At 51.7% G+C, this 14254-nt stretch overlaps 1 protein-coding gene across 2 annotated transcripts in view; it reads right to left on the bottom strand.

The window, feature by feature from the left end:
- Asic2 (acid sensing ion channel subunit 2) overlaps positions 1 to 14254 on the bottom strand; it is a 1053308-nt gene that overhangs the window by 257093 nt on the left and 781961 nt on the right. Inside the window, exon 1 of one of the 2 annotated variants that reach the window (XM_021638858.2) lies at positions 10121 to 12301. The exons of the other annotated variant lie outside the window; for it this stretch is intronic. Within the exon in view, the coding sequence (XP_021494533.2) occupies positions 10121 to 10828 (708 nt within the window). The 5' untranslated portion in view covers positions 10829 to 12301. Of the gene's footprint in view, positions 1 to 10120; positions 12302 to 14254 lie in introns of those variants that run through there. 2 annotated transcript variants of the gene reach the window in all.

Raw genomic sequence — 14254 nt, 5'->3', positions numbered from 1 at the left:
AGAATCAAACCTCATCTACTTTCCTGGGCAGTAGGCTCAGATTTATGGACGTGAGTTCACAGTGGATGCCCGTGCCATTTCAAAGTGGGAAAATAATTTTTGTTGGGAGGGGTTCCAAGAGAAGATTAAACCCTTCACTTTCAGAGATCAGAGTATCAACAACTTTCAGATCAGATATGCCATTGGAATCGGGAGGAAGTGGCCAGAATACAGATGTGGGAAGGAGAGGGTTCATAGAGGGAGAATCTGATGCTTTGTGGATAAAAAGTTGGCAGGCAGAAGCACATGTATGCTGGAAGTGTATCTCCAGTACTCCTCTCGGATTCCCACTTAGTTTTTAGTTTTACTTTCTTTTTAATCTCTCTCTCTCTCTCTCTCTCTCTCTGTGTGTGTGTGTGTGTGTGTGTGTGTGTGTGTGTATACACATGAGTGCAAGTGCCAGCAGAGGCCTCAAGAGGGCATTGAATCCTCTGAAGCTGGAGTGACAAGAGGTTGTTAGCTGACTGATGTATGAGCTGGGAACCAAACGAGGATCTTCTGCAAGAGCAGTATGAGCTCTTAACAGCTGAGCCATTCCAGCCTTCTCCTCCACACCCAGCTCTGTGTGTGTGTGTGTGTGTGTGTGTGTGTGTGTGTGTGTGTGCGCGCGCAGGTATACATGGAAACCAGAGGTTCCATCAGTTATCTTTCTTAATTATTTCCCCACCTTATTTCTTGCGACAGTCTCTCACTGAGCCCATAGCTCACTGATTCGCCAGACTGGATGGCCAGCACGCTCCAGGGATCTTCCCCAGTGCTAACATTACAGATACTCTAACCACATGGGGCTTTTATGTGAGTGTGGGAAATGCAAACTCAGTTCCTCATGCTTTCTTGATAAGCACATTAGCAACTGAGCCATCCCCTCACCCCTCCCTCTCTGAATTTTAATTTTGAATAGGACACTAAAGGCGCCAGCTTGCCCAGAGAAATGGAATGTGAAAAGCTGCACGGTGATTCCTGGCTAGCCTTGGGACACAGTAGGAGGCTGTTTGTCTGAGCCCCAGAGGCCCTTCTTGGAGGAGTGATTATCCTCCTATTGTGGAGGATACTGGCACCTACACAGCTCAGTGATGCTTTTATACATACAAGCAAGGTCATTTTCCGTACTGACACTCAACTTTTACCCACTGACCCTAGTCCATCATTGACTCTCTCAATATACAAACTGTTTTGTTTTCAAGACAGGATTTCTCTGTGTAGCCTTGGCTATCCTGGACTTGCTTTGTAGACCAGGCTGGCCTCGAACTCATAGAGGTCCACCTGCCTCTGCCTCCCAAGTGCTGGGATTAAAGGCATGCACCACCACTGCCCAGCTTCAATTAAAAAAAAGTAATATATTGATACTGTATTTAAATTTTGTAACAACAGTGCAAGAAGGGTATGATGTAGGTTTTACAAATGAAGTAAGCACTTCTTACCAGCTACCCACTTAACACCAGGCAGAATTGGGATTCGAACTGGAGTCTGTCTGATTCTTTCTTTCTAATCTGTTTGTCCCCAGTGCCTTTTCCACTTGCCTGAATGTGTGATTAGATTATTCCCTTGATGCTTAGGAAAATAGATGTGTTTGTTTGTTACAAATTCTTTTGTTCTCTAGATTTTTGTTTTTTTTTAGGCAGATCCTGATCTTAAGTTACACAGCCCAGCCTGGCTCACTAAGGTAGGTTATATCTTGTGCTAGAATGCATTTTATATGTCTGAAGCCATGGTGCAAATCCCTTATTTCTCTAACAAATGATTGTAAATTGTAGTCTTTGGGACAAGTTTGTCATCTTTTAGCACGATGGTTAGAAGTCTGCCATAAGTGTCACTGGTTCCCATCAGGGCATCCACAAAGCTGTGCTTCACCTTGAGCTCTCAGAGTGAATCTTTTTTTTTCTCTCTCTCTCTTGCCTTTCCCAGCTCTCAGGAGCTGCTGTCATGGCCATTTCCCATGTCTCCAAAACCATCATTTTAGATCTCTCTCTTTGACTCTCTAAGCTCGGCTTCAGGGGTTAAATCTCACATTTTGATTACCTGGCCCTTCTTTTTTTTTTTTTTTTTTTCCTGATTTCCCTCCTTCCCTCCCTCTCTCTTTCTCCCTCATATCCAGAGACTCATTTAAACCAGGCAAGCACTCTAGCAAGAACCTTTCCCTGTAGCCATCTTTTGTCCATTTTATTTAGAGAAACTTTCACTAAGTTGCCCAGGCTGGACTTGAACTTACTTTTTTGGCCAGGCAGGCCTCAGACTTATGATCCTCCCTCCTCAGCCTCCTGAATATCTGGCTTTATAGCATAGGCCTGTAATCCAAGCCCTTGGGAGGTAGAGGTGGGAGGATCAGGAGTTCAAGGTCATCCTTGGCTACATAGTAAATTCCAGGTCAGTGTGGGTTATAGGATACCTGTCTCAAAACATGAAAGAAACAAAAAACAAGGGCTGGAGAGATGGCTCAGGGATTAAGAGCCCTTGCTGCTCTTCAGAGAGCTGTAGTTTGGTTCCCAGCACCCATGAAACGCAGCTCACAGTCATGTGGAACTCTGGGTCCAGGGGATCTGACACCCTCTTCTGGACTCTGAGGGAACCTGCACTCACATGTGGACACTGTCCATCACAGATGCATACACACCCAGACATGTAATTAAAATAGAAATCCTAAAACAAAAACATCCTAGGCTCAGGAGTGTAACCCTTGCAGAGCATGGATGTGGGTTTGGTGATCACCAGCACAGAACAATCCCCAGACAAAAAAAGCCTTTATTTTACTTTAAATTTTTGGCTTTAGAAATTTGTTATTATTAGAGAAGTATTAAAGAATTACAGGGGGCGGGGGACAGGCGCAATGGAGAGATGGCCCAGCCATTAAGAGCACTTGCTGCTTTTCCACACCCAGGTTTGATTCCCAGCACCCACATGGAGGCACACAACCATCTGTAACTCCACTCGCAGGGGACCTGACGCTCTCTTCTCTTGGTGGTTTGTACCACCAATGCTGCCTTCTTTTTCTCACTTCTTTGCTCACCTTGGACTCACCCAGATAATGGAGGATGATCTTGTGTCCAATTCTTAACCCCATCACATTCATGGGACTGATGCTCAAAACATCTGGGCCTTGAATTTTATGGGGCCTACATCCTGGAGTGGAGGGAAGACAGGAGCCAAGGGAGGAGCGTCCATCAAGCTTCCCAGTGAACTTAGCAGCAGGGAAGGAGTATTGTTTGGGGCACTTCTCTTTGGCTGAGGCTTGGCTGGGCCCATACCTCTCTATTGACCCGGATTTCATATAGCAGAGGCTGAGACTGAGTTTTCTAGTGACTCCAACATCCCTCCCCAGACCTTCCACCTTTTCTTCACACTAGAATGCTGGTCCCCATAGACTTACAGAGCCATGGAACTGGCATGACTGAGAGCCGCACCACTTGACTTTCTGGGCCTTCAAGAAGTTCACAATTTTGCCTCTCCTAGAGTGGATCATGAACCGACACTGTCTGCATCACTAGGAGCTTGTGAGAAATACATGCTGGGCCCGGTCCCTACCTGTTCAATCAGCATGTCTGTGTGGAGGCCATAGGAATCTTGTCACACAAGCAAGAGGAGCTCAACCTACAATGTTTCTCGGGAAAACTAAATTCGAATGTTGCCTATTCCTCTATTCCCTGTGTATGATGCCGGGCAGGTCATTTCCTTCTTTGGTGTCCATAAGAGAGCAACAGGTACGTCCCATCACTTCAGGAGTAAGCCAAGATGGGACACAATTACAGTTTTCTCTCTAGACTGGGATGATAAAAGGTGCCAGCTTTTTTGGGCAAAAGGGAAATGGCTATGATGTAGCGCAAAGAATGCTGATGTTAGGACCTCGAGCTCAACACTTCTTTTCTATGACCTCGGTTTCCCTATCCATAATAGGGAGAAAGGGACACTTTCTTGTCTAGTCCATTCCCAGACTGAAATAAAACACTAGTAAAATAATAAAACAATGTGAAAGTGCCAGGTAGAGTAAAGAACTCTAATGTTTTGGGGGAATCTGAGGAAACAATTTAATGAGCAAATTAATGTTGTAAACAACGGTTTGGGGGAGATGTTTGACATGCTCAGGGGAGAAAGAAAAAACGTCCCTGTCCATCTTTAATCTGTTTGTTTTTACCAACAGTTCATGTTTTAATTATCCATTTGTTAGAACCAGCCTGAGTGGGATTTCAGTTGAAAAACATCCAGGTTTTCAAGCTATCAGTGTCCTCAAAAGAATGAAAAGGGTCATTTAGATTAGACTGGGATGGACACTTGAAAACTTCCTACTCCTGAGCACCGCCCCTCCCACAAAGCTGCTGCTGGAGCAGGAGGATGGCAAGTTCATGCTGGACCCTCACTCTTTAGAAGCACCTCTCTCTCTCTCTCTCTCTCTCTCTCTCTCTCTAGGAGTGTAGTCAAGGAATCCAGCAAGGCTCCAATGGTCCACACCAACCAGCAACAGAAGCTTCCATGGAAGACTTGGGGAACTGAGTCAACCCCTTCCAGGAAGGTCAAGCCTCATCAACACCTGTAAGCTGGCATCTTTAAAACTAGGCTAATCTCTAGTTAAAAGATTACTGGGCTCCCTCCTAGTTGTGTGGCCTGTGTCTCCACTGAGCCTCGGTTTCCTGATCTGAGAAATGGGTTGCACAGTGTTCACTGTAGTCTGATAAAGATGAACGTGGCTCATGGAACAGGTGCTTGTTACAGGTCCCAGTTCCACTCGTGGTAAAGCAGAGATTTCTTTTCACAGCCAACAATATGGATTTTAAGCACCTTGACCTTTGAGAACCTCTTTGCCAGAAACAGATTAGATGTATAATCATCTTGGTAGGTCAGTGACTGGCACACGGTGGTATTTCTTGAGCCCTGGTTGAATGGATCTGAGTATCTACCCAAGCCAATCAGCAGGGTCAAAGGTACATTCATACAGAGCAAATGGCCTCACTATTGCTCCAGCCCTTCTCAGTTGGGAAGATATCTGATTGATGCTCTCATGACTGGCCACAGTGGCCCCCAAATAGCCACTATCAGAATTAGCCTGATGTGGGTCAATTTGGACATCTGCAGACCTGGGTAGAGTTTACATTTGATTCCCTAAACTAATTTCCCTGAAGTCAAATAACTGGTAGAGGTCTTTTCATGTTCTTTGTATAAATGTCTATTTAATCACCGTCCTGTCTCCAGCACTTCAATAACGCGTGTGTTTCCCCCATAATCACCGCTTCAGCTCTGCAAAGAAAAGAAATGGATGGCTGAGAAGCTTCAGCCATCTGCAGTATTCAAGCCCTCTTTCCCCCTGACTGCCCACTTGAATGGAGAAGTCTGCTGCTAAGTCCCACTGGCCATTTGGCTCATATTGTATTATTGCAGAAGAGAGTCCTGAGGCCAAAGGCACAACAGCTGGCCAGGGCCAAGTTGAGGCTGGACTGGACTTCCTACAGGATGCATCCTGTCCCCTCCCAAAGCCTCTCCCCTCTCAGCCTGCTGCAGAAAGGGCATGAGCTCCTGCAGTCATGGCAACTTGGGTTTGACTTGGCCTTGCCGTTGGCTGACTCTTAACTTGGAACACACTGCACGCCCTCTCGGAGTGACATTTCCTCCATTTACAAAACACGGATTATCACAAACTGTCCAGGGTTACTATGAGGATGACATGAAACAAGCCAGCCAGGGTCTGGCCTGTCACAGATGCCCGATGCTATCTGCCTTTGCCCTTCACCGTAAAGGCTCGTGCGAGTAATAAAACTGGAAACGGCTCCCATTTATTGAATGCTTGCTTGATGCCAGGAACTGGCCTAAGCACTTTACATGTAGTAGCTCATTTATTCCTCCTTCTATAAAGGCAGAAGTATTGTTTCTTGACTCCCTGAAGCTATCCATCTTTACAGCCCCTAGACTGCCTGGCCTAGCATCATTTCAACAGAATTTGCTGATTTTAAACAATATGTTACTGAAATCATTTCTTGTTTTCGATGGTTGGCTCATAGCAGCCAGCTTTCTGGATATGGTAAAAAGTGATATATATATAAAAAAACAACAACTAAATGTTGTTTCCTTGGCATTTAGCATGTATGAATGATCCAAATCTGAACTAAAGGTTAACTCCTACAGAGAAGGGGATAAAATGGGTACAGATGGGAAGAGCCTCGATGGACTTAGAAATGAGGGTGGAAGCTAGTTGCTGGGGCACGGGTATGAGAGCATAACAGCCAAATGTGAAACACATCAGAATTTTGCTGCAAATTTCAGAACTTTATTTGAACCCCCGGTTCTGATCCCACCATTGCCTTGGGACCTTCCAGCACCTCCCCCCCACCCCCCAGCTATGTTAAAATCGTCCCGGGGCTCAGAAGGCACCTGTTCAATCTCACTGTTTTGTGTTCCCTCTTGGACTCTCTTATTTATGCATGCTGTTCCTCCATCTCTTGCTCTCCCTTGGAACTCCTACGTAGTCTTCAAGATTCATCTTAGATGTCGCCTCCTCCAGGAAGCCATCAGAGGTCCCTGATCCTGAGCCTGCCCTGTATGCTCTTGGCTCTGGGTCATACATCTTTGGCAAGTTTCTGAAGGGAGTTCACCAAACCTTATTTAATTTTATTCCTCTGGCTTCTGATAAAAACCTTGGCAGAGAGTTGGCATATAGTAGGTACTGGTTGATTTAATGACTGAAATGAGAATGAACATGCCTACCTCCTTCAGGTAAGTAGCCAAGGTAAGCTATGATAATTATGGTAATAATACTTAGTACCTCAGCACCAAGTTCTATACACAGTGCCTTGCTATTTCTCTAAACCATAACAATGGTTCATGAATATTAAACATCTAACTGCTGTCCAGGCATAATCCAGTCACTGCACCTACATATCTCCCTCTGAGCTCTCAGAGAACTCATCAGTGGAGGCTCAGAAGCAAAGTGTCTGCCCAGGGAACACTGCTAGCAAGGGGCATACCTGAAGCCCAAGCCCATCGCTTCCTGACTGTTCCTCCCGAAGCGTGCTCCTTCCCAGAGAGGGCAATGACCCCTTGTTGTTGAAGTGGAGCCTACTCTGCACTGGCCTGTCTCCTCCTATTTCCAGCCTTGAGGTTTCTCTTTCAGGCCCCCTGGGCTCACAGAGCTCTGCCTCACAGACCTGCTTCCTGCCCAGGCTATTCTCTCCACTGCCAGGAGCTACAGAGGAGCCAGCGTGTGCAGAGCTGAGGTTCACGGCTGGTGCCAGGGAAACGGCACAGGCTTTCAGAAGCAGGCGCTGCTCTGTCTGTCTGACTGCTGAGGGATGAAACCTTCCCCAGCTTCAGCAAATCCAGAGCCACCAGTGAACACACCCAGAATGGGCCTGGAGAACGAACCGACGGACTGCCCTCAGCAACAAATTTCTCTCCCATCAGTGTTTGCTTTCAGACCGTGGGGCTAACTAGAAACAGCTTGCACATTCCCTGATATGTATGCCCCCCCCCCCCGACAAAAGCCCCAACCATTCACTTGTTGCTCTATCATCTTACAACTCGAGAATTACAGGTGCCTAGTAAGCCCTTAACAGCCTGCGTTGCCAGATTCCCACTGGAAACGCAGTTTACAGGCATTTGCTAGAGGAAGTCAACTAAGACCCCAGAAGGCAGACGGTCCCGCAGCCACCTCATGAAGACACTCATTCTCCAAGCCTCTCCTGGGCATCTACTATGTGTCAGGTTCTGTGCTGGGAACTGGAGGCAGCAGTAAAGCTACACACAGTCTCTTCCCTTGTCTGAAGGAAGAGGCAAGCAGTCCTAGCGAGTACAGGGACGTGTACAGGGGAGTACAGGCAAACCGGAAGAAACCTGTTTGTGGCTTTGTTTGTTTTTTTGTGATGTTGGGTGGGTGGTCAGGAAAGACTCCAAGTCAAAGAAATCTCTGTCTCTTGTCTGTCTCTCTCTGTCTCTGTCTCTCAGACACACACACACAGAGAGAGAGAGAGAGAGAGAGAGAGAGAGAGAGAGAGAGAGAGGGAGACTCGGGATCTGCGCAGCCATGTGACCCTCAGCCTCTACTTTATGGGCCACTCCATCAAGGACGGGGCAGAGGCTCCTCCACACAGGAGGCAGTTAGAGGAAAACCTTTCTGATGGCGTCTGCTAGGTGTCAGGAACCCCACCCCCCGAAGTTCCTGACAACCAGGATAGGAGTGGAGCCACAATCCACTAGGAGTCACTTTGAGTTCCTGGGCACAAGCCTTTGGGGGTAGAGGGGTGAAGCAGTACTTTTCCTTCAGTGGGCGTGGCTCGAATATCCTGATCACAGGGAGGAAAAGTAAGCTCCAGTGGGAAGCTTCCTGTTGCCCGAAGCTGCTTCCCTGCTGCCCCACACAGCTCATCCCAGGGCCTGCTGTGGAGGTTGAAGCCGGATGGCATCACTTCAGCATGCAAAGTTAGGTTCTATGTGCCTAGACCACCTGGGATGGCATCTGTTCCATTCTCCCAGCGTTTAGGAGGCACGGGACTTGTGGGGAGGGGTCAGGGTGGGAGACACACGTCTTCCTCAGGTTTTTCTGATAGGAGCTAGGCCCAGGATCAAAGAGGAAGGTTCCACGCGGCTTCTCCGCGTTGCATCTGGTGGTCTGCTAAGTCAGACCTTGGACTTGCTGATGTGTGTATGAGACAGTATGAGACTGCTCTTTTTACAGTTCCCGCCTCCTTTTAAATATAGGGATGAAAGGCATCGCTAGCTCCAGTCTGCCGTGATATCAGGGAACCCTGGCTGTCAGAAGGCAATACAACCTGCTTGCAAACCAGTCATCCAACTTGGAATCGCACTGAAGAGGCTGTGTGCCATGCAGCTTAGACCCCATACTTACCTGTGACCTCAAACTTCAGTCTAACTCTAGAGTCAGAGTTGTGAGCTGTTCACCAGTGGTCAGCCAAAATCCAACTGACCACAAGTGTTGCCTCCTGAATGGCCTTTACGGGCCATGCTTGAGGTTCCAGAAGAAGCCTTGTAGAAGTGTATGTTAACAACAGTCCCCACTTGCTAAGGCAGGGAGCCTCGGATTAGACAGTCCGGGGCCAGCTGAAACCCCCCCCCCCAAACATGGAGTGTGTTAGACAGGGATAACTCAGAATTACTCTATATGCAGCCTAATAACAGAAATCATCAGGGTAAGACTGCAGCGGGGCGTGGGGGGAGGGGGAGACCTCAGACAAGAAATAACCAGACAGCCAATCAGAGACCTAAACTGACCAGCATCAGGCCAACACCTGTTGCGACTGTGACATCCGAGGGAAAGCTCTGTCAGAGACCAAATTCTGAGAAGAGATCATTCCAAGAGTACTACCCAGGAACACACGCCAGCCCTCCCTGCGCTGGTAGAAAAGCCGGAGCCCCACCTGAGGGGCATTTACACGAGAACGGTTGTACAGACTTGCACCACGCTGGGGCCTGGCACCGGAGCTCTTTCGAGACAGACTGCACGAGGCAGATACCTTCTGCCTGACATCTGTGCTCCCCAGAACTACAGGGCGGGGGAACCGGCACAGCAAACGGCTCACAAATCTCCAGCACAGCTTCTCCTGGCCCTGACTGTTTACATTTACGACCCTGCTGCAACTTTCCCACCTGCAGCCAGGAAGACTCACATTAACACTTTACAGCGAGGTCTTTGTGTGGGTTCTCACAACAAGCCCCCCCCCCCCCCCCATTTAAGAGGACTCTAAAGGCCAGGCAGAGAGCAGTGACTTTGAATCCCATGAACCTCGAGTGAGGTTAGGGGCAGGGGAAGCACTATTCAGAGATGGGACCGTAGACAGTAGAGGGAGGAGTTTGGGAGCTCGTGCCGGAAGGAACTGTACAAGGAGACTCTGAACAGCACTAAGGTGACTTCCTAGACAGAGCTAAGCCCAAGTTTCCCACCAGCTGAGGACTCAGGGGACTCAAGAGCGGGCTCTGCCTGGGCACCGAGGAGAAGGGACACCCCGTCAGGAAGTGGTGACACTAACGGGGTGGGGGGAGGGGGGAGGCTGGTGTCCAGTCCCTAGAGGGGCGGGGCCCAACTAAGTGCCTCGGGACTCCTGGGAAGCGCGGGGTCGGAAGGGGCGGGTTGGCGCGAAGGGCAACTCACTGAGGAGAAGTTGTGCGGGCCACAGAGCTCGCCCCGGTACTTGCAGGAGAGCAGCATGTCCTCCAGCTGGTGGCCCAGGCGGTCCATGAAGGCAGCGCTGATGCCCTCGAAGTGGCGCGGCGGCAGGAAGAGGCGGAAGTCGGCCAGCTTGCGGAACCACTGGCGGCGCGGCTCGTCGCCCCGCAGCAGCTCGCTGACCAGCGGGCGCGCCGTGCGGTTGGGCAGCAGCAGCCCCAGCCAGTGGCCCGCGTAGTAGAGGTCCCCTTTGGAGAGGCGCGGGAAGCGCAGCGGGTTGTTGTTGCACACGGTGACCGCCGGGAACGGCAGCTGGCGGCTCCACTCGCGGTGCACTCGCGTGTGCGACGGGAAGCTGAGCCAGTAGAGCAGGCGGTTCGAGGACCAGGACAGCAGCAAGCCGAGGGACGTGCAGAAGGCCAGCACCCACAGCGCCCGCCGCTGGAAAGAGCCTCCCGCCGCCGTGCGCCCCGCGCACATGTGCCGCAGCCCGTGCAGTTTAGTGCGACTCAGTGACGGACGCCCCCTGCGGGCGACCCCTGGCCCCTGCAGCGCCCGATCGCCACTCCGGTCGCCCCCGGGCTGCCTGGCTGCCGCCACCGCCGCGGACGCCGGCTGCTCGCGGGCCATACGGAAGCGTCCCGGGCCGGTGAGCGCGGTCGCGGGCAGCCGGGCTCCGCCGCTCCGGCTCATTCATTCAGCCCAAGGCTGGCGACAGCGGCGGCGGCCCCGACCGGGCGGAGCCGCCATGGGAGTCCGCAGCAGCAGTGGGAGCAGCAGCAGCAGCAGCCGCGCGCAGCCTGCGCCAGGGATGCCTGCGCCGGACAGGAGCTCCGGTAGCGCGGCATGCCCACCCGGCGTCGCCGCCACCGCCTCCGCGGGCGCTCGCCCGGGACCGAGTGCCGCCTCGGCCCGCCGCCCCTGGCTTTGGCCTCCTCCCGAGCGCCTCCCAGGCTCTGGTGGCCCCGAGTCTTCCAGGAGGATGCAAGTCACCGGGCGCTACCTCCGGAGGGGCCCCAGTGGGAGCCGCCTCTCCAACCCCTGGGCGCTGTGCCCGCTGACCTCCCCTGGTCCTGGACCTCGGGGGACCCTGAGCTGAGTCCCCCCGGCACCGACTAACCCCAGTTTTTACGCCGATCCTGAGAGAGGGGCCACTGGGCCACCATGCCTGGTTTGGATAGTCCCGGGGACCCCACCAGTCTGGCCCTTAGCCCTGTGGCGCTGGGACATGCGAAGGAAGGCGCCAATGAACGAGCGCCCCCAGAGGCGCTCAGCCGCTCCTGGCTCGGCGGGTGGGGTGGGTGTGTACCGGGGTGAGTGGTCTCCGAGTGGCGACTTCCTCTTTCCCTTTCCTCCAGGACCCTTCTCTCTCACGGCTGCCTTTCCGCCGAGGTGCTTCCAGGCTTCCCCAAGTCCAGTTCCTGAGTCTTTCAGGGTGTCTACTGCCGTCCGGGGCCGGCGGCTTCTCTGGGCGTCCTGCAGAAAGCTGCTCGCGGCCGGGCCCCTCCAAGGGAACTACCGCTTCCCCTCCTCGGCACGGATTGTATCCAGAAAAGCCCCGCTAGGCTGTCCCTTGCCTCTTCTCCTCCGTGGGCGCCAGGAGCTGGGAACTGCGGAGCCCAAGCAACACCTCCTCGGGGCTGATCTGGACTCGCTGCTGATCGAAGCTGCTTCGTGGGCCGGTCTCCTCTGGAGACTCCAAGTCCGCGATGGCGGTGGCAGTGGCGGCGGCGGCGGCTGGGCTCTTCTCTCGGTGGCCCGGCCCTCCTCGGGGCCCCGGGCGAACTTGGGCAGCAGCCGCGCTAGGGCTGGCGCTGCTGGGCTCTGAGCACCTGCTACTGCGCTCGCTGGCCCCGCGGCTCCGGGCGGGCGGGGCGGCGGCGGCGGCCACGGCGAGCGCTGTGCGCTCCTGGAGACGCGGTGCTGACGCTCCCGGCTCCTCCTTGCTGCATTTTAATTCCTGGCCACTGTGGCCGCTGCACACCGAGCGGGAAGCCTCCTCTTGAAGTTGCGGGGGAGAGGGGAGCGACACAGATGTGGTCGGTTGTCCCGGCTTTTGGAAGCGATGGAGAGTAGTCAAGAGGTTGTGTTTAAGCCGTGTGCCAAAGAAATGTGAGGGTATGCCTGGGTGTGTGAGATGGGCTGGAGAGAAGGGACTGTGTGCAGCGTGGGCACTTGAGCAAGTGTGAGTGCGGTGTCGTGCAGGGGTGTGTGTGTGTAGGATGTGAACTGTTTATGTGTGAACCGGCGCTTGTGCCAAACTCTTCAGTTCGTGAAGCTGCCTGTGGGTGATGTGCCGTGGCTGCTGGAATGTGCCATAAGTGGGAAAGTGCCTGTGATGGGCTGTGTGCTCTCCGTGTGCCCGTCCCTGGCGGTGGGTATGAATGAGTGTAGTCTCTGATTTGCATGTGTATTTTTGAGGAGGGACTGTGTGACCAGTTCCTGGGAGAATGGACTCAAGGGGAGAGCCTCTGTCTTCTGCCTCTGTAAACTTCTCAGATGCACCAGCCTGGTCTTTGGAGGTGTTCTGTCAGGCAAAAATAGCTCTCCCTAGAGGTGAAGGGAAAGGAGGGTAGGGAAGGGGATGGCTTCCCTAGACATGAGACTCCATTATTCTCCCTCCCCCCCACCCCAAGCACCCAAGCCTTTCTGTAATTCCTGCAGACTTTTAAACCTTCGATGCTGCCCTTTAAATACTCTGCCTTAACTTTCGTGGGGCACTGAATGAGTTCTGTAGACACAACTGGTTCCATTTCCTAAGTGATATGAGGGAGGCCAGGGCTTGCTCAAGTGGCACAGCTGGATTCAGGGCTCAGATCCCAGAGCCCTACTGTCCCATAGGCTCTTGCAGCTTTCAGCCTGGGCTGGGATCAGGGCTGGGATCCTGCTCCTGGCTGCCTGGGAGTGTGGGGCACATGGGAGGACTCTACACATACTTTCTAAACATCACCAGGACAGGTAGCCTTCCGAGTTCCCTTACTGGAAAAGGGCTTCCAGACATTTCTGAGAGCAGATGCCATGCGAGGACCTTGAGTATGAGAAGAGAGGTACCCCAACTGGTGGAGGATCCACATTCTGGGACCGGAGACTGGGAGAGGGAAGATTTGGGAACAGAGAGAAATTCACAACTCTTGTGGTGATGAAGCCAGATCTGTGAAATGGACAGTGAGTTTCTACCAAAGAGGCCAACAGGACTAGAGTGAATTTTCTATCCCCACTGGCCTGAGGGCTTCCCTTCCACGGAAGAACTTGTATCTAGGCTCTGGAGAAGAGAGACTCTGAGCCCCTCATCTCCCACTCATCCACTCAGCCACACATACACACACAGCATACAATGTCCACATACACAGGTGTACACCATACGTATGCATATATCCTATCAGATTCACACAACTGCACAAATACATGCGACACATAAGGAACATACACACATGCATGCTGCAATCTTGCATATACATAAAATATGCATCGTACACTGTGTATACATATACACAATATACAAATATATACCACCAAATATCATCCATAAAGCATGCATTCACAATCATGTATACATGCACACAATAGACACATGCTATGGATATGGGTGTCCTTGCTCACACTCAGGCACATACCTGGAGGCTCTTAGGCTCTTTTCTTCCTCCTCCTCCTCCTCCTCCTCCTCCTCTTCTTCTCCTTCATCTTCCTCTTCTTCACCTTCTTCTTCTTCTTCTTCTTCTTCTTCTTCTTCTTCTTCTTCTTCTTCTCTTCTTCCTCCTTCTCCTTCTCCCCTTTCCTCCTCCTCTTCTTCTTTGGTTTTTTGAGACAGGGTTTCTCTGTTTAGCCTTGGCTGTCATGAAGCCACTCTAGTCTCACTTTGTGGACTAGAGTGGCCTTGAACTCACAGAAATTTGCCTGCCTCTGCTTCCGGAGTGCTGGGATTAAAGGCGTTTATCACCACTGCCTGGCTCATGTGCCCTTTTCATATGTCTGGGGAAGAAACTTGCTGCCAGGCAATGCTGAGATTCAGCTTTGGATTTGGTTTCCGTGAAAGCATCTGTCAGTTAGATGTTGGCTTTGGTGGGAGGTTCTGAGGGTACCAGTGTACTCTACTCCCAACAAAAACCTCCTACTCTAGTA

This window comes from Meriones unguiculatus, chromosome 7 (genome assembly GCF_030254825.1).
Source record: "Meriones unguiculatus strain TT.TT164.6M chromosome 7, Bangor_MerUng_6.1, whole genome shotgun sequence".
Classification (NCBI taxonomy): Eukaryota; Metazoa; Chordata; class Mammalia; order Rodentia; family Muridae; genus Meriones; species Meriones unguiculatus.
Note: the sequence above shows the minus strand (reverse complement) of the source record. Positions and strands in the feature narration are given on the sequence as shown.